This window comes from Pristiophorus japonicus, chromosome 12 (genome assembly GCF_044704955.1).
Source record: "Pristiophorus japonicus isolate sPriJap1 chromosome 12, sPriJap1.hap1, whole genome shotgun sequence".
NCBI classification, from domain to species: Eukaryota; Metazoa; Chordata; class Chondrichthyes; family Pristiophoridae; genus Pristiophorus; species Pristiophorus japonicus.
This window is the reverse complement of record NC_091988.1, coordinates 178,550,588-178,572,230: the sequence shown is the minus strand read 5'-3', so window position 1 is coordinate 178,572,230 and position 21,643 is coordinate 178,550,588. Positions and strand designations below refer to the sequence as shown.

Here is a 21,643-nt window from a genome sequence, read left to right as displayed (position 1 = left end):
AAATGTATCTGTTTTTTTCTTGTAACACTGTTATGAAGTGCCTTGGGACGTTTCACTACGTTAAGTGCACTCTATAGATAAAAGTTATTATTTTTATTGTTTATTCACTAATATTATTTATCTTACAAATTGGATAAGTCTCTGTATACTCTCTGATTTCCATACATGTTGCTTTGCAAACAGAACCAGGAATCAAGCTGGCAAAGCATTGACTTTGAAATGGAAAAACTGTGTAACTGGTAGTCATGCAGCTTGCTGAGAATGCTGGCCATTAGATGAGCAATATAGCTGCTTACAGGTATTGTGGTGCCTGTTGTGTATGGAGAAAGAGTCAGACTGAACATTGTGAGCTTAAAGTGAAGTGTGACAGTCTTTTATTGCAGCTCTCCAGAGTGCCTCTCCAACCTGTGAAGCCTCCTTAAATACCTGTGCTCCCAAGGGATTATGGAATCCCTTGGGACTCCAGGGGATGAGCCCTCTGGTGGCTGTACAGAGTAAATACAAGTATACATATGTAACAACACTTCCCCCCCCAAAGTCAGTAGTGTAACTATTTACAATGTGAGTCGATCTGGGGCCCTTCTTGCCCTGGTTGATCATCTCAGTGTGAAAGCTGGTGTTGTTGAATCATTTCTTGGGCCCTCGCTGGGCTGCTGTGTAGCTGGCCTTGTTGGGCTGCCTGGTGTGTTGGGCCCTGCTGGGCTGCTGTGGATGATGGGTTCTGCTTCGTAGTCAACCGTGGTGCCGGTTGCCATTGGTGTGTATGTTGGGGCATCAAAAAAGGTAGAGTCCAAGGTGGGTTGCTCAGGATAGTCCGTGAATCTGAGTTTGATTTGGTCCAAGTGTTTCCGGTGAATGAGTCCATTTGAAAGTTTGACTTGAAACACCCTGCTCCCCTCTTTGGCCATGACAGTGCCGGGAAGCCACTTGGGACCTTGTCCATAATTTAACACAAATACAGGATCATTGATTTCAATCTCGTGTGACACATTTGCGCTATCATGGTATGCACTTTGTTGAAGCTGCCTGCTCTCTACCTGTTCATATAGATCAGGGTGAACTAATGAGAGCCTTGTCTTAAGTAGTCTCTTCATGAGCAGTTCAGCAGGTGGGATCCCAGTGAGTGAGTGGGGTCTCGAGCGGTAGCTAAGCAGGACTCGGGATAGGCGAGTCTGCAGTGAGCCTTCAGTTACCCTCTTCAAGCCTTGCTTGATGGTTTGCACTGCTCTCTCTGCCTGACCATTGGACGCTGGTTTAAACGGGGCAGATGTGACATATTTGATCCCATTACAGGTCATGAATTCTTTGAACTCAGCACTGGTAAAACATGGCCTGTTGTCGCTCACCAGGACATCGGGTAAGCCGTGTGTGGCAAACATGGCCTGCAGGCTTTCAGTAGTGGCAGCGGACGTGCTAGCTGACATTATCTCACATTCAATCCACTTGGAGTACGCGTCTACAACCACAAGGAACATTTTACCCAAGAATGGGCCTGCATAGTCGACGTGTACCCTAGACCACAGTTTGGAGGGCCAGGACCATAAACTTAACGGCGCCTCCCTGGGTACATTGCTTAACTGCGAGCATGTATTACATCTGTGAACGCAGGACTCTATGTCCGCATTGATACCGGGCCACCACACGTGGGATCTGGCTATCGCATTCATCATTACAATGCCTGGTGGGTACTGTGGAGATCATTGATGAAGGTGTCTCTGCCCTTCTTGGGGACCACTACTCGATTGCCCCACAGAAGGCAGTCTGCCTGTAAAGACATTTCATCTTTGCACCGCTGGAACGGCTTTATCGCTTCCTACATTTCCACTGGGACACTGGACCAGCTCCCGTGGAGCACACAGCTTTTGACTAGAGATAATAAGGGGTCCTGGCTTGTCCAGATTTTGATCTGCCAGGCAGTGACAGGTGATTGCTCACGTTTAAATGCTTCCATTACCATGGCTAGATCTGTGGGCTGCGCCATTTCCACCCCCGTGGTGGGCAATAACAGCCTACTGAGAGCATCGGCACAGTTTTCTGTGCCTGGCCTGTGGTGGCTGTACAGAGTAAATACAAGTATACATATATAACACTGCCCTATTGCCCCAGTGCTGCAAAACAACATGGAAATCAACTACAACCTAGAGGAAAAGTAATAATATAGTTGCGGCATCTTTCATAATCTTCCCAATGCCTTCCCCATTATCTCTGAAAATTGTCACTATTGAGCAAAGTTGCTTGTTTTTGTGTGACTGAAATCTGGTTTGTAACATCCTGATAAATATTTGAGCACTTGCATGATGGAATCCAACATTTAGCCCTCAATTCGATGCTACAGCTTGTAAAGTTAAATTCAAGCTTATCTTAAATTACAACAAAATAGCTTTTTCATCCTATATAATTAAATTCTAGTTTGCAATGCCACATATTTAAAAAAAATGCAAGATAGGTACATCTCCTGAATAGTATGTTCTATTAAATGACATCTTGTGACAAAGAAGAAGATGTTTTGTACAAAGCTGAACAATTAGCAAATCCTCTCGGCTTCGGAACAATCGGGGTGCAAAGCTGCCAGTATATAATTTTAATCACTTAATTTGGAGAATACAGTTATAAAATAGGCAAGCAGGTGTGACATGAGGCATTTGTAATAATAATTAAACAATTAGAGACTTACCTTAATACTGTTGATAGTAAAGTGCAGTGTGTAAAAGTCACCTTGACAGCTTATAATTATATATTCATTTGACTAGCTTTCAACTGAGCAGGATGGAGGTATTTCGGTTCTGAGAAAGAGCAGATGGTGTAGGTCATGTCAATTAATTGAATTCCACTTTTCCTCTTTTTTATTTTCTTCCTTTCTACTAGTTTTCTTTCTCCAGCAAATGAATTATAAAATTAATGAACGATTATAAATTATGTTCATTATTTCCTCAAAATTTGACAATTTATATCAACAATTAAAAAAGGCAGCAAGTTGTAGAAACTCCAATTCAGTTTGCATGAACATCTTATATCACGTCAGCATTTCATGCATAATTATTTTTGGACTGTAAGTAATAGCATTATCTGAAATGTTCACAAAAGCAAAATACTGCGGTTGCTGGAAATCTGAAGAAAATGCTGAAAATATTCAGCAGGTCAGGCAGCATCTACGGAGAGAGAAACCGAGTTAACATTTCAGGTTGGTGACCTTCCATCCGAACTGGCAAAAGCAAGAGCTGTAACAGGTTTTAAGCAAGTACAGATGCAAGGAACGAGGATGGTGTTGGGTGGGGGGTGGGGCGGGGGCGGGGAGGGGAGGGGAGGTCTGTGATAGGGTGGAAGGCAGGGGAGATTAAATGACAAAAGGGATGATGGTGCAAGGCAAAAGGTGAAATAGGACAAGTAAAGAAACTAAAGATGGGTCTAGAGGAGGTGAAAATGGCAAAAGCAGAACCATTACCAACAGCTGCTGTCCAAAAAATAGGTGCAGTGGGCATGATCTGAAATTGTTGAACTCGATGTTGAGTCCAGACGGCCGTAAATGCCTGATCGAAAGATGAGGTGCTGTTCCTCGATCTTCCGTTGAACTTTACTAGAACAGTGTAGGAGGCTGAGCACTGAGCGGTCGGCATGGGAGTGGGACGGAGAATTAAAGGGCTCAAGTGTCGGACCCCCGCTAGAACGACGCACATCGGAGAGACCCGCCTAATTTGTAGAACAGAAATTGCGCCGCATACTTACCTCGTGATTCTCCGATATCTGTCGGCCCGTTTCCAGCTCGGCGCGGCGCAGCAGGAGTTGCTGGGGGGGCGGAGCTACGGCCCAGCGCCGAAAACAGTGCCGGCAGCTGTGCGCGTACGCAGTGGGGGCTGCGCGCGTGTACAGTAGCTCCTTGCCCTCCCAGCGCGCCCTGTCTCCGGGTGACGACCCTATCCCTGGCTGAAGGGACGTCGCCCCTATCCCGGGCTGAGTGGCCTGATACATCTTACCTCGTCGCCGGCGGGGCCCGCCCGCCCGGCATCTCGCTGGGGGCGGGCCCCGCCCGAAGTCCTCGGCGGTGGCACTGCATCTCCTGGGTGGGGGCACCGCCCGAAGTGGCGTTGTCGGCGGCAGCGGGGTCTGCCAGCTCGGCATCTCGCTGGGGGCAGTCCCTGCCTGAAGTCCTCCGCGGCAGCCCGGCTTCTTGGTGCGGGCGTCTGCGGTGGCCGTGCCCATCCCAGCATGCTGTTGGAGGGCTCCCGGTGCTGCAGTAGGTGCGTATAAACTTAATTTTTTATTTATTGATTGATTTTGTTATTATTTTTTTTTGATTTTTTTTTTTTGATTGATTTATTGGTTGATTTATTGATTAATTTATCTTTTATTATTGATGATGACTCTTTATTTGTAAAAGTGAAGTGTTTAATGCTTGTAAACTTCCCTTCCTTCTCTCGTTCCCTACGCCTAATTTATAAAGTGTAGGCAAGGTTTTTCTGAGCGTACGAAAATCTACACTTACTCCATCCTAAGTTAGTTTGGAGTAAGTTTTCACTGACTAAACTTGCAGTAACAGGCTTAAGTGGCTGGACACGCCCCCTTTTGAAAAAAAAAATCTGTTCTAAAATGAAACTATTCTAACTAACTAGAACTGGAGCAAACTAAATGCTGAGAAATGCAATTCTAAACTAAAAAATAGGAGCAACTCAGGCCGAAACTTGAGCCCATAATGACAAGCGACAAGAAGCTCTGGGTCAGACTTGTGGAGGCATTCAGCAAAGCTACTGCCCAATTTGTGTTTGGTCTCCCTAATGTAGAGGAGACCACATCACGAGCAGCAAGTATAAATTGAAAGAAGTACATGTAAATCGCTGTTTCACCTGGAAGGAGTATTTGAGGCTGAGAATAATGGGAAGGGAGGAGCTGAAAGGGCAGGTGTTGCATCTCCTACGCTTGCACGGGAAGGGCAGTGGGTGTTGGGAGTGATTGAAGACTGAACCAGGTTTTCACGGAGGTAACAGTCCCTTATGAATTCTTAAAGGGGAAGGGAGGGGAGGGGATAATGTTTGGTGGTGGAATCGCGCTGGAGGTGGAAGAAATGGAGGCGGATGATCCGTTGAATGTGGAGACCGGTGGAATAGAAGGTGAGAATAAGATAAACCCTATCAATGAGTGTTAAGTTCTTAATTAACATAGTCAAGAGGCCTTACCCCTGTTTTAAGTGTCTGTTAAATGCTGGGTGGGGAGGGTGCGAAGTATGGCGGAGAGGCACTGTTGGCGTGAATACATGACCTCATCTTTCTTATCTGGAGGGAGGAGAGCATGCCGGGAAATCTCACAGATGCGGTGATCGTGACCATCTTTAAAAAAGGGGACAAGTCCGACTGTGGCAACTGCAGAGGAATCTCCCTGTTATCAGTCTCTGGGAAAGTCGCTCCTAGAGTCCTCTTCAACCGTCTTCTCCCTGTGGCTGAGGAGCTCCTCCCGGAGTCACAGTGCAGATTTTGTCCCCTGCGGGGCACAACGGACATGATCTTTGCAGCGCAACAGCTGTAGGAAAATTGCAGGGAACAGCACCAGCCCTTATACATGGCCTTCTTCGACCTTACAAAGGCCTTTGACACTGTCAACCGCGAGGGTCTATGGAGCGTCTTCCTTCATTTCAGATGCCCCCAAAAGTTCGTCACCATACTCCACCTGATCCACGATGACATGCAGGCCGTGACCCTTACCAACGGATCCATTACAGACCCAATCCACGTCCGGAATGGGGTCAAACAGGGCTGCGTCATCGCCCCAATCTTTTCTCAGTTTTCCTCGCTGCCATGCTCCACCTCACAGTCAAAAAGCTCCCCGCTGGAGTGGAACTAAACTACAGAACTAGTGGGAACTTGTTCAACCTTCGCCGTCTCCAGGTCAGGACCAAGACCACCCCAACCTCTGTCGTCGAGCTACAGTACGTGGATGACACCTGCGTCTGCGCACATACAGAACTCCAGGACATAGTCGACATATTTACTGAGGTATACGAAAGCATGGGCCTTACGCTAAACATCCGTAAGACAAAAGCCCTGTCCAGCCTGTCCTCGCCGCACAGAACTGCCCCCCAGTCATCAAGATCCACGGCGCGGCCCTGGACAACGTGGACCATTTCCCATACCTCGAAAGCCTCTTATCAACAAGAGCAGACATTGACGACGAGATCCAACACCGTCTCCAGTGCAGCCTTCGGCCACCTGAGGAAAAGAGTGTTTGAAGACCAGGCCCTCAAAACTGCCACCAAGCTCATGGTCTACAGAGGTGTCGTAATACCCACCCTCCTGTATGGCTCAGAGACATGGACCATGTACAATAGACACCTCAAGTCGTTGGAGAAATGCCACCAACGATGCTTCCGCAAGATCCTACAAATCCCATGGGAGGATAGATGCACCAACATTAGCATTCTCGACCAGGCCAACATCCCCTGCACTGAATCACTGACCACACTTGATCAGCTCTGCTGGGCAGGCCACATAGTTCGCATGCCAGACATGGGACTCCCAAACCAAGCGCTCTACTCGGAACTCCTTCACGGCAAACGAGCCAAAGATGGGCAGAGGAAACGTTACAGGGACACCCTCAAAGCATCCCTGAAAAAGTGCGACATTCCCACCGACATCTGGGAGGCTCTGGCCATAGACTGCCCTAAGTGGAGGAAGTGTATCCGGGAGGGCACTGAGCACCTCGAGTCTCATCACCGAGAGCATGCAGAAATCAAGCGCAGGCAGCGGAAAGAGCGTGCGGCAAACCAGTCCCACCCACCCTTTCCCTCAACGGCTGTCTGTCCCACCTGTGGCAGGGACTGTGGTTCTCGTATTGGACTGTTCAGTCACCGAAGGACTCATTCTAAGAGTGAAAGCAAGTCTTCCTCGATTCCGAGGGACTGCCTATGATGATGATGATGATGATGGGGAGAGAATTTCACATTGGCAATATAAAACCCCATCTGGAAATGCTTTGATGCTAACAATGGGTATTAACTGGGAGGGAGGAGAGGGATGAGAGCAGTTGTGTGAGAAATGGGACGGGCTCGCTCAAGGGCCTTGTCAACCAGAGTGGAGGGAAATCCTAAGCTGAGGAAAAGGAGGACATGGGAATTTTCATCTACTTTTAAGTGTGCAAGAGCATTTTTTTATAGTTTGATGAGTGTCTGCCCTACTGAGAAATACATGGGATAAATTAGAGTTGCAAACAAAGGTTCTGTTTACAGTCAACCACTTGGCATGTCAATTAGCACCACACAGTTTCAGTCAAAGACTGCAGGGTAGAAATAAGTCTGGGTTCGAACAAATTGGTCCGAGGCTTCACCGGCAGCTCACCCTTCTGCAGGATTAAAATTTGGGCCACTTGCACGCCGTCAACGACCCTCAGGTAAGTTCCACTAGGTAGGGGTGGGAGCCGGGGCGGGAGGGGTGGGTGGCGATCGCCAGGACTGTGGAGTCGGTGGAAACACTTCTGCTGCTCCTGGCTCCACAGACATTTTTTTTTTAATTAAAAAATAAACCTAACTTCTGTTGGCATCCCTGGGAACCACTGAACAATTCTGAGGCTGCCTTGCTTATGCTTGATTAATTTTGTAAAGGAGTCCTTCAATGAGCATTCGGCTCCTAACACATTCATCAGGCCTTTCCCTTGTTTTAAGTGTCAGTCGACTACTGAGTTTGGAGGGAACTTCACATTGGCAACACAGTACCTCATCTGAATTACTTGATGCTGTGTTTAATGTGTTTAATGTATCGGCAGCATTTTTAACTGAGAAACAGGATACTACCAAAATTGTAAAGAGTGTGCACAAAGACAAGATAGATCAAAACGTAGTTAGGTGATGCCAACCTCGGGGTAGAGTTTCCGTTTTGGGTGCAATTGGCAATTCAGGCTCAAAGTTTCCGCTCAAACCCATTTGCATATAGCCAAACGTAAACTCTACCATGATTCAGCACAATCAGGCAGCGTTTTAGATTGTAATTTTATCTTGCATTATAAAATATTCCTTGATATATTTAAGAGTGGTAACTTGGTGACATTTTTTTAATACTGCTGAAAATGGGTTTATCACAAAGAATAAGCATTTTTAATAAGAATGACTAGTCCCCCACCTGTGAGTAACCTGATCTTAAATAACTGAAAATAACTTTAAAAAAATTATACAGAACCATTTACTAGTTTAATTAGTGTACTTCGTGTAGTCAGTTCTTTCGTCAATTAAATATTTGTTAAAAATTTACAAGCTTTTAAAAGGTGCCTATTAGTGTCTTTGCGCCTAAAATAAGCTTAATTTTAAGAGCCTCCTCAAAGGCCGCAAACAGGCACAATTAGCGGAACCTCGCTGTGGTAATTAACGAGACCTTGGCCACGTGGCCAGTTTTATGGGTGGGGCCAGCTTCTAGCGCAGTGTTTCTTAAACCAGTGCAAAAGATCACGGAAACTCGATTTCAGCTGGACATGATTTGCGCTTGAAATTCCTTGACTTTTTGCGCTAATTTGCAGATTTTGGACGAATTGCGCTGAAAGAAACAACGCAACCTTGCGGAAACTCCAGGCCTTGAACTCCTCACCTTAATGAACAAAAGTCATCAAAAATATGGCTGTAATAGGACAACAATATTTCCACTAAGATATAGGGCCCAAGTTTCCACACACGCCTAGAACGGCGCAGTCCTGACCTGGACGCCCGTTTTTCGCGCCACAAAGTGCGCCTAAAAAAATCCTCCGTATTCTCCGTAGGTCCTCTGGCCCTCGGCGCAGCGCAGCAGGAGCTGTAGGGGGCGGAGCCAGGTCCCTGCGCTGAAAACAATGCCGGGACCTCTGCACATGCGCGCTACAGTGGGCACGCAAGTGCAGTAGCTCCAGGGGCCGAACTGTGTGGGAGGGGCGCGAAGCACGCAGCCCCTAGCCCTGGCCGAATGGCCTCACTAGGACTGCATGAATAAGGCTCCTCCCACGGCCAGCTCCTGCTTCCCTCCCCCCCCCGACCCGACTCGACTCCCGCTTCCCGCCCCCCCCTGCCTCCGGACCAGACCCGACACCCGCTCCCCCCCCCGACTGGACCCAACCCGACCCGCGCTCCTGTTCCCGCTCCCCGCCTCCCCGACTGGACCCGACCCGACCCGCGCTCCTGTTCCCGCTCCGCCCCCCCCCCCCGATTGGACCCGACCCGACCCGACCCGCGCTCCTGTTCCCGCTCCCCACCCCCCCCCCCAACTGGACCCGACCCGACCCGCGCTCCCGCCCCCCGACCCGACCCGACCCCCCCCCACTGGACCCGACCCCCCCCCCCACTGGACCCGACCCGACTCCCGCTCCCGGACTGGATCTGACCTGACCTCCCTCCCTCCCTCTCCCTCTCTCTCCCTCTCTCTCCCTCTCTCTCCCCTCTCTCTCCCTCTCCCTCCCTCTCCCTACCTCCCCCCTCTTCTCTCCCTCCCTCCCTCCCCCCCCTCTCTCTCCCTCCCCCCCCCCTCTCTCCCTCCCCCCACTCTCTCCCTCTCCCTCCCTCCCTCTCCTGAACCAAACCTCCCCGAACCGACCCAACCCAACGCCACCTACCTGTAAATCTGGTGCTGGGGACGGGCCCTGCCCGAAGTCTCGGGCCGGCCCGTTCAGCCTTCGGTCCCGAAAGGCCTGCCTGAAGCACTTTCACACAGGTAGAAAGATGGTTTATTTAATCTTTTCTTTGCTTATAAATGTTTATTCAGGTTAGATTTATTTGTATAATATTTGTATAAGTATAAATAAGGATTTATTGTAGAATTTAATGACTTCCCTTCCCCCCCCCCACCTCGTTCTGGACGCCTAATTTGTAACCTGCGCCTGATTTTTTAATGTGTAGAACAGGTTTTTTCAGTTCTACAAAAATCTTCACTTGCTCCATTCTACTTTAGTTTGGAGTACGTTTTCACTATGGAAACTTTCAAATCAGGCGTCAGTGGCCGGACACGCCCTCTTTTGAAGAAAAAATTCTGTTCCAAAGTAGAACTGTTCTACCTGACTCGACTGCAGAAAAAAAATGTGGAGAATTGCGATTTCTAAGATAGTCCGTTCTCCACCAGTTGCTCCTAAAAATCAGGCGCAAATCATGTGGAAACTTGGGCCCTTAGTCACTAGAGGTAGCCTGATGGTGCAGTCATTGATGAGGTACGTCCAAAAGAAGAAGGGTGAGAAAATCAAAGGCTGAGCCATCACACACTATTCCACACACCTCTTTATGGTCAAACCAAGAACTGACAGAGGTCCATGAGTAGGTCACGTGCCATCCTACTCACGGATTAATGCGGGGTAATCTATCAATGTGGACAAAGCTGGTTTACAAAATGACAAGCAATATTGGGTCTGTATAGCTCCACCAATCAGTTAGAGTAAATTAATCGAGCTGATTGTGTTGGTATAACAATGACACATCTTCTTCTCATTTCTCATAGGAGACCAAAATCAGCTGTTTAAGACTGGCAACAAAAGGTATGAAAATTCCTTTCTTTTCTTTTTGTCCCCTTGCATTGTTCAAGCCCAATAACCAGCATCACACATAAGAAAAAAAAATGTCTTTCTATCTGTTTGAAGGACATGCGGAGAGAGAAACTCTCAATCAGTGCTTGATTAAATTGGTTGCTAAAATGGCATGCCTGTATCCTGCATGAGTTTATTTTGTGATTACATTGCCTGTTGTCTTCAACATTGATGGATCGTACAGTTTATATATCTATATATAACTGTTTGTATTACACTGAATTACTGCAGTGTTACATTACACTCTCATTGTATTGTCATTCCTTGCATGATTTAGCATCTTTAGTTGAAGTTGTCTGGAAATTGAAAAGCCTGCATCCAGATGTTTACTATTCATTTCCGAACATTTAGCCCATTTTACTTTGTAGGTTTCATTATCATAATGGTTGCATTAAATGAAGTGAAATGCAAATAGAAACCTATTCAGTAGTATTCAGCTACCATTTCTTTGCTCGGGTCATTTTTTACATGCCTCTATTCTTTTTCCACTGCACAGATTATTCAAATTGTGCCCGTTTTGTGAATGTCACTTGTCTCTCTTTCGGCATGGAACACTGTATTGACACTTTCTTAAGCAAATTGAAGGCAAAGTAACAGAGCCCACATTTGCATTAAATCCAACTATCATAATCTATTCTTTTGAAATTAAAATTAGAGGCAGAGGTATCATTAAAACTTTAATCTGAAGTAATTATTAATTTCTCTTGGGGCTTCCAGTTTTATTTTATAGAATGGGGGCTGTGAGATATTATCAAAGGATATTTTTCTTGGTCGACTTGCTTCTTTCTTTTTTTTTCTTATGCATGCTGACCTGGAACTTTCCTTTGTCTTAACGGTAATAGGTAGGATACAGATAACTACACCGTACATACTTGTCATCCCAAGTGCAGGTGATTATCTCCTCTCCAGTCAGAAATGTTAATTCCTCTCCAACCCTATGCAAACTGTTGTTTTAAAATGTTATCTGCAAAGTAATTTGCATTCTTTTAGGTTTAGCGAATGTTTTGTGTTAAAGGAAGTATTTTGACCTACAGTTGCAGGCTCTGCGAATGCCTCAGTGGATAAATGTACTGGATGGTAAGTTAGTGAGACATTGAGATCAAGGAGATGCCAGGTTCAATCCCTTCCCAGTACCAAATTATCTGAGTGGTCAGAGCAATACAATTAGGCCTCAACCTCCCTGAAGTATGAAGTTGGGGAGGGGTAGGGGGAGGGGGAAAACCTGGCAAGTAACCTCACTGGAAAGTGCTAGTGTGTGGATATTGGGTGAGGGCAGAATTGGGCTTCACTGTGACACCCACAGATTCAATAGCCTGGCAACACTCATCATCTCGGCTCATGGGTGAATAATGGCAACTCATGTGAGGTACCAGCATGCTGCCAACATCTATGGAACTGTACCCTACAGGAGCCACTCGCTACAGAAGGTGACAATTTAACTGATCAATATCGTTTGGCTAATAAATGATGTACAAAAATCCATTTGTAAGCCTTTCGAAATTTAATGATGGGTAGACTTTACAAATTACGGGGGCAGAGCTCCATGCATTTTGGGGATTCAGATATGGACGTCAGCATCTCTGCAACGCTTTCCTGTCCATTAATTTTAATGACATTCTTAATATGTGCTTCCATCGCATAAAGCTCTGCAACGACAGCAGAAAATCATAAAATCTACCCATTCAATTCATGGCATTTTTAAAGAAACAGCTAAACATAATGTGCATGTGTGGATGAAATGAATGCCTCTTCACATTTAATGTTATGGCAGTATAAATGTGTGTCCTGTTGGTCAAAGAATTTCATGCAGACCAAATGTTGATTCAGATGCCAGGCCCTCACTGATGTACCTCATCTCAAAAGACGATGATGTATTCGAGGATGGAAAGTTTCTGTTGCCATTTTATGCAAAAGAGCTGCAAGGCCATCTCTGGAAAGTACTTGATACTTTCCAAGATCAATTATCTGCTCCCTCCTGCATCTTGGGGCCTTTACTAGACCCGATAGGTATCTGTCCATCTCCTCAGATCCCCAAAACACACCTGTTTTACCTCAATCCAGGGCACAAACAAAATTCAACCTTCAGGGGGCCAGAATTGCCCCTTTCCTCCGCTGCAGAGTGGAGTGGCCGGCAACTTTTGATGGAATGGCCGCTGATAGCCCAATTTCCCTCCCGAGTTTTCCCGGCGATGCCCTGATCCCTCCCTTACCGCTCCACTGCTGCCAATCCGCAGTCTGCACGTCACCACTGTGCGCACCGCTGATCTAACCCCCCGACAGGGACATCTTTGGCCCGCCCGGTGGTGCCAGAACAAGCTTTCACCCGGTGGTCCAATGAGGCTGTGGCCTTCTCCAGCTGTGGTGTGGCTTCCCTTAAAGGGGAGGGCGCACTGCCACTGCCGACATATTTTTTTTTGTCGGTCGACTGCCAGGTCGGCCCGACAATTATGCCCCCGGGTTCGGCCGGATCGCTAACAGGCAACCTGGCACCCCCTCTTGGGTGCCAGGCCGCTGGCCTGGCCAAAACCCTTCCTGGTGGCCCAGTGGCCCGAAGTTTTAAAATCGCAGAGGCTGTCTCCTTTTAAGTGAAGGGGAGAGCCGTGGTGACATGGCGCTATGATGACATCATCGTCGCAGTGACTCGACACCTGCCCCCAACTTCAGCCATTCAGCTGCTGTCACCACCGCGTTTTTACCCTCAGGTGCAGTCACTGCCCCCATTATGACCGACTTCCAGATCAAAGCAAAAAAAAACCCCAAAGAGCGCAATTTTGCGAAAAGAGTCGACCTGAACCGCAGCTGCGGTAAAAACCATCGAAACGGGGTGGGAGCACCCAGGTGGGGGGCAATTTGTACTCCCTGATCTTCAGGACTCTGCTGCAATCTTTAAACGATCTCTTCTCTTCTTGTGTTGCAGCAGGTGTCTGCGTTTCCCTGCCCGGGCAGTGGTGGGATCCCTCTTTATGGTGATTATCTCATCTGGAGCCCCTCCAGCTGAGTTAAACAGCCCCCACCCAAGAAACATGAGTTTATTCATGTGCACTACATATTCCATTTCCTTCTTCATTTAAATGACAAAATTTATAGTTAGCCTTTTACATGAAGTTTGGTTTTTCTAATTGTGGAAGACCATGAAATTTGACTAAAATGTACTGATTTATATATAATAAAAACTCAATTAGTAGTAAGTAGGTTTCTGACTGACAGAGTAATGAATTTGCTAATGTTTACTATAAAACTCAAAACAAAATTAAACATTTAAAGCAACATGAAGAGCTGGCATTTAGAAAATATGGGTAAACAAACAAAAACCATACAGCCAGAAATGAACGAAACAATAGTAATAATTATAGATATACTTCAAGGGGCCTCACCATTCTGGGGGCTGGAGAGACTACGAAGCCTCATTTTTTGTTTTATTTGTTCCGTGATGTGGGCGTTGCTGGCAAGGCCAGCACTTATTTCCCGTCCCTAATTGCCCTTGAGAAGATGGTGGTGAGCCACTTTTTTAAACGCTGCAGTCCGCCTGGGGAAGGTACTTCCACAGTGCTGTTAGGGAGGGAGTTCCAGGACTTTGACCCAGCAACGATGAAGGAACGGCGATATATTTCCAAGTCAGGATGGTCTGTAACTTGGAGGGGAACTTGCAGGTGATGGGGCTCTCATGCGCCTGCTGCCCTGTCCTTCTAGGTGGTAGAGGTCATGGGTTTGGGAGGTGCTGCCGAAGAAGCCTTGGCAAGTTGGTGCAGTGCATCTTGTAGATGGTATACACTGCAGCCACGGTGCGCTGGGGTGGAGGGAGTGATTGTTCAAGGGGTGCCAATCAAGCAGGCTGCTTTGTCCTGGATGGTGTCGAGCTTCTTGAGTGTTGTTGGAGTTGCACTCATCCAGGCAAGTGGAGAGTACTCGTGCCTTGTAGACAGTGGAAAGGCATGGAGGAGTCAGGAGGTGAGACACATGCCACAGAATACCCAGCCTCTGACCTACTCGTGTTGCCACGGTATTTATGTGGCTGTTCCAGTTATGTTTCTGGTCAATGGTGACCCCCGGAATGTTGATGGTGGGGTTTTCGGCAATTGTAATGCCACTGACTATCAAGGGGTGATGGTTAGACTCTCGCTTGTTGGAGATGGTCATTGCCCGGCACTTGTGTCGCATGAATATTTCTTGCCACTTATCAGCCCAAGCGTGAATGTCGTCCAGGTCTTGCTGCATGCGGGCATTATCTAAGGAGTTGCAAATGGAATTAAACACTGTGCAACCATTATTGAACATCTTCACTTCTGACCTTAAAATGGAGGGAGTCATTGATGAAGCAACTGAAGTTGGGCCTAGGACACCGCCCTGAGGAACTCCTGCAGCGATGTCCTGGGGCTGTCATGATTGACCTCCAACAACCACAACCATCTTCCTTTGTGCTAGATATGACTCCAGCCAGTGGAGAGTTTTCCCCCAATTCCCATTTCCACCTAGAGGACCAGGAATTTGGGATCGGTTCCACGCTCTTTGTTTTGACCCTTCAAATTCCAGTGGGGGGGGGAGCCCCAAGATGGATTTTCCACTTGCTAGGTCGTTTAGAAAATTGCCAATGTCATTCCATTATTTAAGAAGGGTTTAAGAAAAATGGGAATGTGAAACCAGAACATTATAGATCTATTAGTCTGCTGTGGGGAATCTGTTACACTGTATAATGGACAGAGTGACTGAGCACTTGGACAAATATGAACTGATCAGTGGGAACCTGCATGGATTTGCACAGGATAGCTTATGTCCAACTAATCTAGTTGAATGTTTTGAGGACGTTACTAACATGGTCGATAAGTCACTGTCTATTGATGTTATTTATATTGACTTTCAGAAGGTATTTGATAAGGTTTCATACAAGAGACTGTTAGCAAAAATGAGAGCGCATGGAATTGGAGGCAACCTATTGACATGGATAGGAAATTAGTTTGGAGATAGGAAACAGAGAGTAGAAATAATGGGTATGTACTCCAATTGGCAGGGTGTGACACTAGTGGTGTCCCCCAGGGCTCTGTACTCGGGCCTCAGCTTTTCACTATATTTATTAATGACTTAGATTAAGGAATAAAAGCCGTATGTCCAAGTTTGCTGGTGACACTAAGTTAGGTGGCACAGTCCATCATGTAGATAGGAGCAGAAAGTTGCAAAGGGACATTGATAAATTAAGTGACTGGGCAAAACTGCAGCAGATGGAGTTCAATGTAAGAAAGTGTGAGGTCATCCACTTTGGGCCTAAGAAAGACTGATCAGAGTATTTTCTAAATAGTGAGAAGCTAGGAACTGAGGAGGAGCAGAGAGATTTAAAGGTCGACGTACATAAATCACTAAAAGCTGGCGGACAGGTACGAAAAATAATTTAAAAGGCTAATAGAATGCGAGCCTTTATCTCAAGAGATTTGGAAGACAAAAGGGTGAAGTTATGCTACAGTTGTTTAGTTAGGCCACACCTGCTGTACTGCATTCAACTCTGGACACCGCATCTCAGGAAGGGTATATTGTCCTTGGAGGGGGCACAGCACTGATTCACCACAATGCTACCGGGGCAAAAAGGGTTACATTATGAGGACAGGTTGCATAGACAAGGCTTGTATTCTCTTGAGTATCATCATAGATGGTCCCTTGAATCGAGGATGACTTGCTTCCACACCAAAAAGGGATGAGTTCACAGGTATTTCAATGAAGGACCCAATAGTCCAGGTCCCGAACTACATGTTAAAGGGTGGAAGATGCCTGTACGTGAATTTTTTTAACGTGTGGTGGCTGTTGCACACCAGCCACCACACGGGCTTGACAGAGCTAGGTCTTTATCCAGTGGCAAGCATTAACCAAGGCGACTGGAGACCAGCTTTGCTGCACGGATCTAGTGCACACGCATATCGCAGTGTGGGCTGGCCCGTGCTGCCCCTGGGCCCAGTATAGAATACTAATGAGTGTCAATCATGGCTCAGTGGATAGCACCCTCTGAGTCAGAAGGTTGTGGGTTCAAGTCCCACTTCAGGGACTAGAGCACGCAAATCTAGGCTGGCCCTCCAGCGCAGTACCGAGGGAGTGCTGCACTGTCAGAGGTGCCATCTTTCAGATGAAATGTCAAATCGAGGTCCTGTCTGCCCTCTCAGGTGGACACAAAAGATCTTAAGGCACTATTTCGAAGAAGAGCAGGACAGTTATCCCCGGTGTCCTGGCCAATATTTATCCCTCAATGAACATCACTAAAACAGACTATCTGGTCAATATCACATTGCTGTTTGTGGGAGCTTGCTGTGTGCAAGTGGCCACCATGTTTCCTACATTACAACAGTGACTACACTTCAAAAGCTATTTCATTGGCTGTAGAGCACTTTTGTGACATCTGGTGGTCGTGAAAGGCGCTATATAAATGCAACTTTTCTTTCTTTCTAATTAAGGTGGTTAAGATCATTAAAGAATTTGATAGGGTAGATAGAGAGAAACTATTTCCTCTGGTGTGGGAGTCTAGAACAAGGAGGCACAACCTCAAGATTAAAGCTAGGATTCAGGGATGATGTGAGGAAACACTTCTTCACACAAAGGGTAGTGGAATCGGGCACTGTCTCCCCAAAGAAGCTGTTGAAGCTAGGTCAATTGAAAATTTAAAAACTGAGATTGATAGATTTTTGTAAGTAAGGGTATTAAGGGATAGGGAACCAAGGCGGGTAAATAGAGTTGAGATACAGATTGCCATGATCTAATTGAATGGGAGAACAGACTTGAGGGGCTGAATGGCCTAATCCTGTTCTTATTTTCCTAATACCGGGCTGATGTGTCCGGTCGAGGGAATGATCCTGCCGGCTAGCACGCCGACTTTTTTGAAGGATCTCCAGGGTTGTTAAATGTAATTGTAAATAAGTGCCCAGTAGAGTCATGAACAGGTTTGTGTACTACGTTTTCTGTGTGGTTGCATTTTTAAACTGATTGAGGCATGTCATTGTTGTGTTTCACACCCTGAGGCATGTAACTCTGCTGATCAGTTTCCACACCAGCACTAAATCCCAATACTCCAGTTTGACTCCCCCCAACCACACCCCTCCCACCCCCCCCCCCCCCAACCCATTCACCAGCATCTGGGTATGTGCAGAACAGCCGTTATTTTTAAAATGAGAACATTTATCACCATCTTTAAAAACGGTGGTATTTTAACACTACGCCAAAATGTTAAAAATTTTTGGCGAAACTTAGGCTTTTTTTGGCGCTAATTCGGCATAAGAAATCAGCCGTTATTCGCAAATAGCACCAAAAAACAATGCTATTCTTAAATGTGGAATTTCTAGCCCTAGGTGTGGTCTCACCAACGCCCTGTACAATTGTAGCAAGACTTCCCTACTTTTATACTCCATCCCCCTTGCAACAAAGACCAACATTCCATTTGCCTTCCTGATTACTTGTTTCAAAAAGGTCATCTTGGAGCTGATTTGTATAGTGCTACTTAACATGACTAATTAACCCCAAGATGGTAAATTTGGGTATCTTCAATAATGCTCCAAAGATACTTTTTAATTTTAGTCTCAAAAGCACAGACAGCAAATCCGCAGCCCATTTTACATCGCATCCATTTTTTTTCCATTTTCATTGATAGTTGCCAATTCACTACTGACAGCGATCAATTTCACTTCCATTTTGTCTTGGGTGCCTTCAGGAAAGGTTTAAAAGCCATGGAGAGGGTTCAGAAGAGATGTGTGAAGATGATGCCAGGAGCTTAGTTATGAGGGGAGATGAGAGAAACTGGGACACCTTTTATTACAACAAAGAAGTTTAAGAGAAAAAGTTATAGAAGTGTTCAGAATTATGAGGCTTTGATAAGGTAAATCAAGAAAAATAATTTCCACTGGTCAATGAGTCAGTAAATAACAAATGTAAGATCATTACCAAAAGAATGAAGGGAGAGATTTAGTGATTTTCTTTGTATGTAGAGGATTGTTAGATCGGAACACTCCACCAGAAACAGTGGTATTACTCGAAGCACATTTTCACTGAAATTTTGTACCTTCCTCCACCCACCCCCCCTGTACCCTCTCCATAAACTGATGGTTCATTCTGGACAATAATGTCTTGCATAAGAATATAAGAACATAAGAAATAGAAACAGGCGTAGGCCATACGGCCCCTCGAGCCTGCTCCGCCATTCAATAAGATCATGGCGGATCTGATCATGGACTCAGCTCCACTTCCCCGCCCGCTCCCCATAACCCCTTATCCCCTTATCCTTTAAGAAGTCTTAGGTGGCAGTTGTCCGGTTCCTCACTTCAAGCATGAGGATAGACAGGATTATCAACAGAGTATTCAACCAAGGGGTCCTTCACATCCAAGCCTGACTGTGCCTTCACTTGTTGTTTACATATTTGCACTTTTTCCAGTAGCAACCATGGGAAGAAGCTTGGCCTGATCATTTTCTTTTCATTGCTCTTTGTAGCTCAGGAACTCTGATGCAAATTAAAGCATGTGTCCAGCCCATATCGGATAAGAGCAGCTGAGGATACAGGCAGGAGATTGAATCTGGTACCCTTATTCAAATAGTACATTTACCTACCATATCACTGAGAAAGCCTCTAACAGTACTTCTTGCACTCAACAAGGATTCTTTACTATTCTGAAGGGGTATGTGCTTTGAATGCAAAGTACTGTTATCGTTTATATTTTCCTTTTAGAGTTTAAAAAAAAATTGTTATCTATAAGGAGAAATGCAAAAAAACACCTTTGTGCTAGACTCCAAGGAGACCTCCTATTTCAGCTCTAACACATACCCTTGTTCCTGCTTACCTAGCATCAACCATGACGGAAGTTCAGTCAATGAGTGACTGCACAAACAGCCATTTGCATCCTGTTCATTTCTCGAAGCAGGTTGGGAGCCGATCTGAATTCTCAACTCCAGTATTGGCTGAGTACAAAGCAGTACTTGGCAGGTAGCAGCTTGGAGAATTAATGTCCTCTCTCAAACAGCTACTAGGAATGAAAAGGATGCTGATTCCTGTTGTTTAAGTGCTCGCACTCACTATCTGAATCCTGTAATTGCTGCCAGCAAAGCAAGAATCGGGCCTTCTACCCGAGTGGAAAGGTTAGGTTTCCTCAGCAGTGCAGGTATGTGCTATAATTCGACATTTCTACTAAAAGGTTGTTCTTTTTTAAAGACATTACATGGTAAACACATAAAAGGCTGAATTGTTCTGCATTCAAAGTACGTTACCCCACAATTGTGCTTGCTTCTCATAAATTATATCATGAAATGGTTAGAAAGATTCTATTCTGGTGAATTATTCTTATTACAGTCAGAACTTCCTGGTAACAGTTATATGCTCACCTTTGAATAAGGGACAAAGTGGTGACAGACTAGTTAATACTAATCTCTGTGGGCTCCATGCAGTTCCCATCATCTCAAATATTGTCAACTGGGCAAAACAATAAATAATAATAAATGCCCTTTCAGTTCATCATAGTAATGATCTAGATCCAGCCAAAATGTAAATGTAATATTCATGCAGCAGTGCTTCATTAACAGTACACAATGATACTATTGAGAAGAAAAACAAAGGAAAGACAATTAATAAATGAAGTGTCTTTCATACTTTGGCCAAAGAAATTAATTTACTCAACATGAAAATGCGCCTATTTATTTTGGAATGCCTTTCAAACCATGGGAGTATGTATAGAAGTAACTGCGAAGGACAAGATAGATACATGTGCACAGGTCAGTTGTGACATTCCAGGGTCCTTGATTGATTGCTGTTGCACTTTGTAATTCAAAAAAGTCGATCGGTAATCCATATTGATACATGATCTGTTATTGTAAAAGATTCACCATAAACAAGGCCCATTCCTCATAATATCATGTGTAATGTTATCTACAATACTCATTTATCAAAACCAAAATAAGATGGTCCATGGACAAGCTTGTGCTGTTTGCACTGCGCTGAGCCCTGAGTGACACCATAGCTCCACAGGTAACTGCAGTTAAACCAACAGACAGGCACCATGCAATCAAGTTAGCCTTTGCAATAGCAAAATCAGAACATGAATGATCGAAAATCAATTTGTTCGCTCTTTTGGGAAGGGATCTTCAAAAGCTTTGCATTAGAAGCATTTCTCCTCACTTTTTCCATTTGCCTCATGTAAGGACCATTGCACAGGGACTGCCGCAGCAGAGCTGACAACGTTAGGTAATGCTCCCAGTCCCTGTAAATGGATTTGCGTTTTTACTCGAATATGCTTATATCCTTATCAGTAGGAATTAAAAGGTGAAGAGCTAGCATAATGAAAACGATTTCAGATATTTTGTGGTATTACCTGAAGTAAATGTCAAAAGTGTGACCATATGTCAGTCACTACCCCTCTATCTCAGCAATGGGTCATGTGCCAAAACTGTTTTCCTATGTTGCAATTGTAATAAAGCATTTCAGAATTTCATTTATTATTGGAATTGGAAAGGTAGTAATACTTGATGGTTTCCATGTTCAATTAGTTGTAATTTATGATATCATCATCTCATTTTGTAATATTATCGCATCACTGTCTTTTAACATTTTGTAGCAGTGATCCCAAGACTTGCCAATGATTTAAAATGTCATGACATTTTCAAGCATCAGATTTTTAAAACCCTCACAAATAGCATCCTGCATTATTTAAATCCATTCCACACGGATTACGATGGAAAGCTTTGCTGGTTTGATATTCAGAGAACTAGAAAACTGATACTCTGCAGGAATTCTGGTCTATTTAATATATCAAATGTGTTCACATTTAATTGGTTAATTATTTCCTCTTACAATGCCTATAACATTTATGTTTTCTTTTTCCTGAATGTGTGAAAACTATGAATGGATTTATAATTTGAATAATTATTAATTTATCATCAGGCCAAATATGATAGACTAAATATCGTAAAATAACAAGAACAGAAACAAAATTGAAAGTAATGATATCTTCTTCAGTAAGAATGGGCCACAGCAGTCAATTTGGCATTGCTATTGGTATGTTTAAAGCAGATCTGATCTAGCAGTGTCAAAGGCCTTAGTGAGGTCAAAGAAGGCCATGTATAAGAGTTGGTGCTGTTCCCTGCATTTCTCTTGCAGTTGTCGCGCCGTGAAGACATGCCCATTGTACACCGTAG

The 21,643-nt window shown here is 45.1% G+C and overlaps 1 protein-coding gene across 3 annotated transcripts in view; it reads left to right on the top strand.

Moving 5' to 3' along the window:
• Positions 1-21,643, top strand: part of ptprt (protein tyrosine phosphatase receptor type T) — a 1,564,838-nt gene that overhangs the window by 1,292,415 nt on the left and 250,780 nt on the right. For all 3 annotated transcript variants that reach the window (XM_070896216.1, XM_070896215.1, XM_070896217.1), the window contains exon 13: positions 10,419-10,455. In XM_070896216.1, the coding sequence (XP_070752317.1) occupies positions 10,419-10,455 (37 nt within the window). The remainder of the gene's footprint in view (positions 1-10,418; positions 10,456-21,643) is intronic.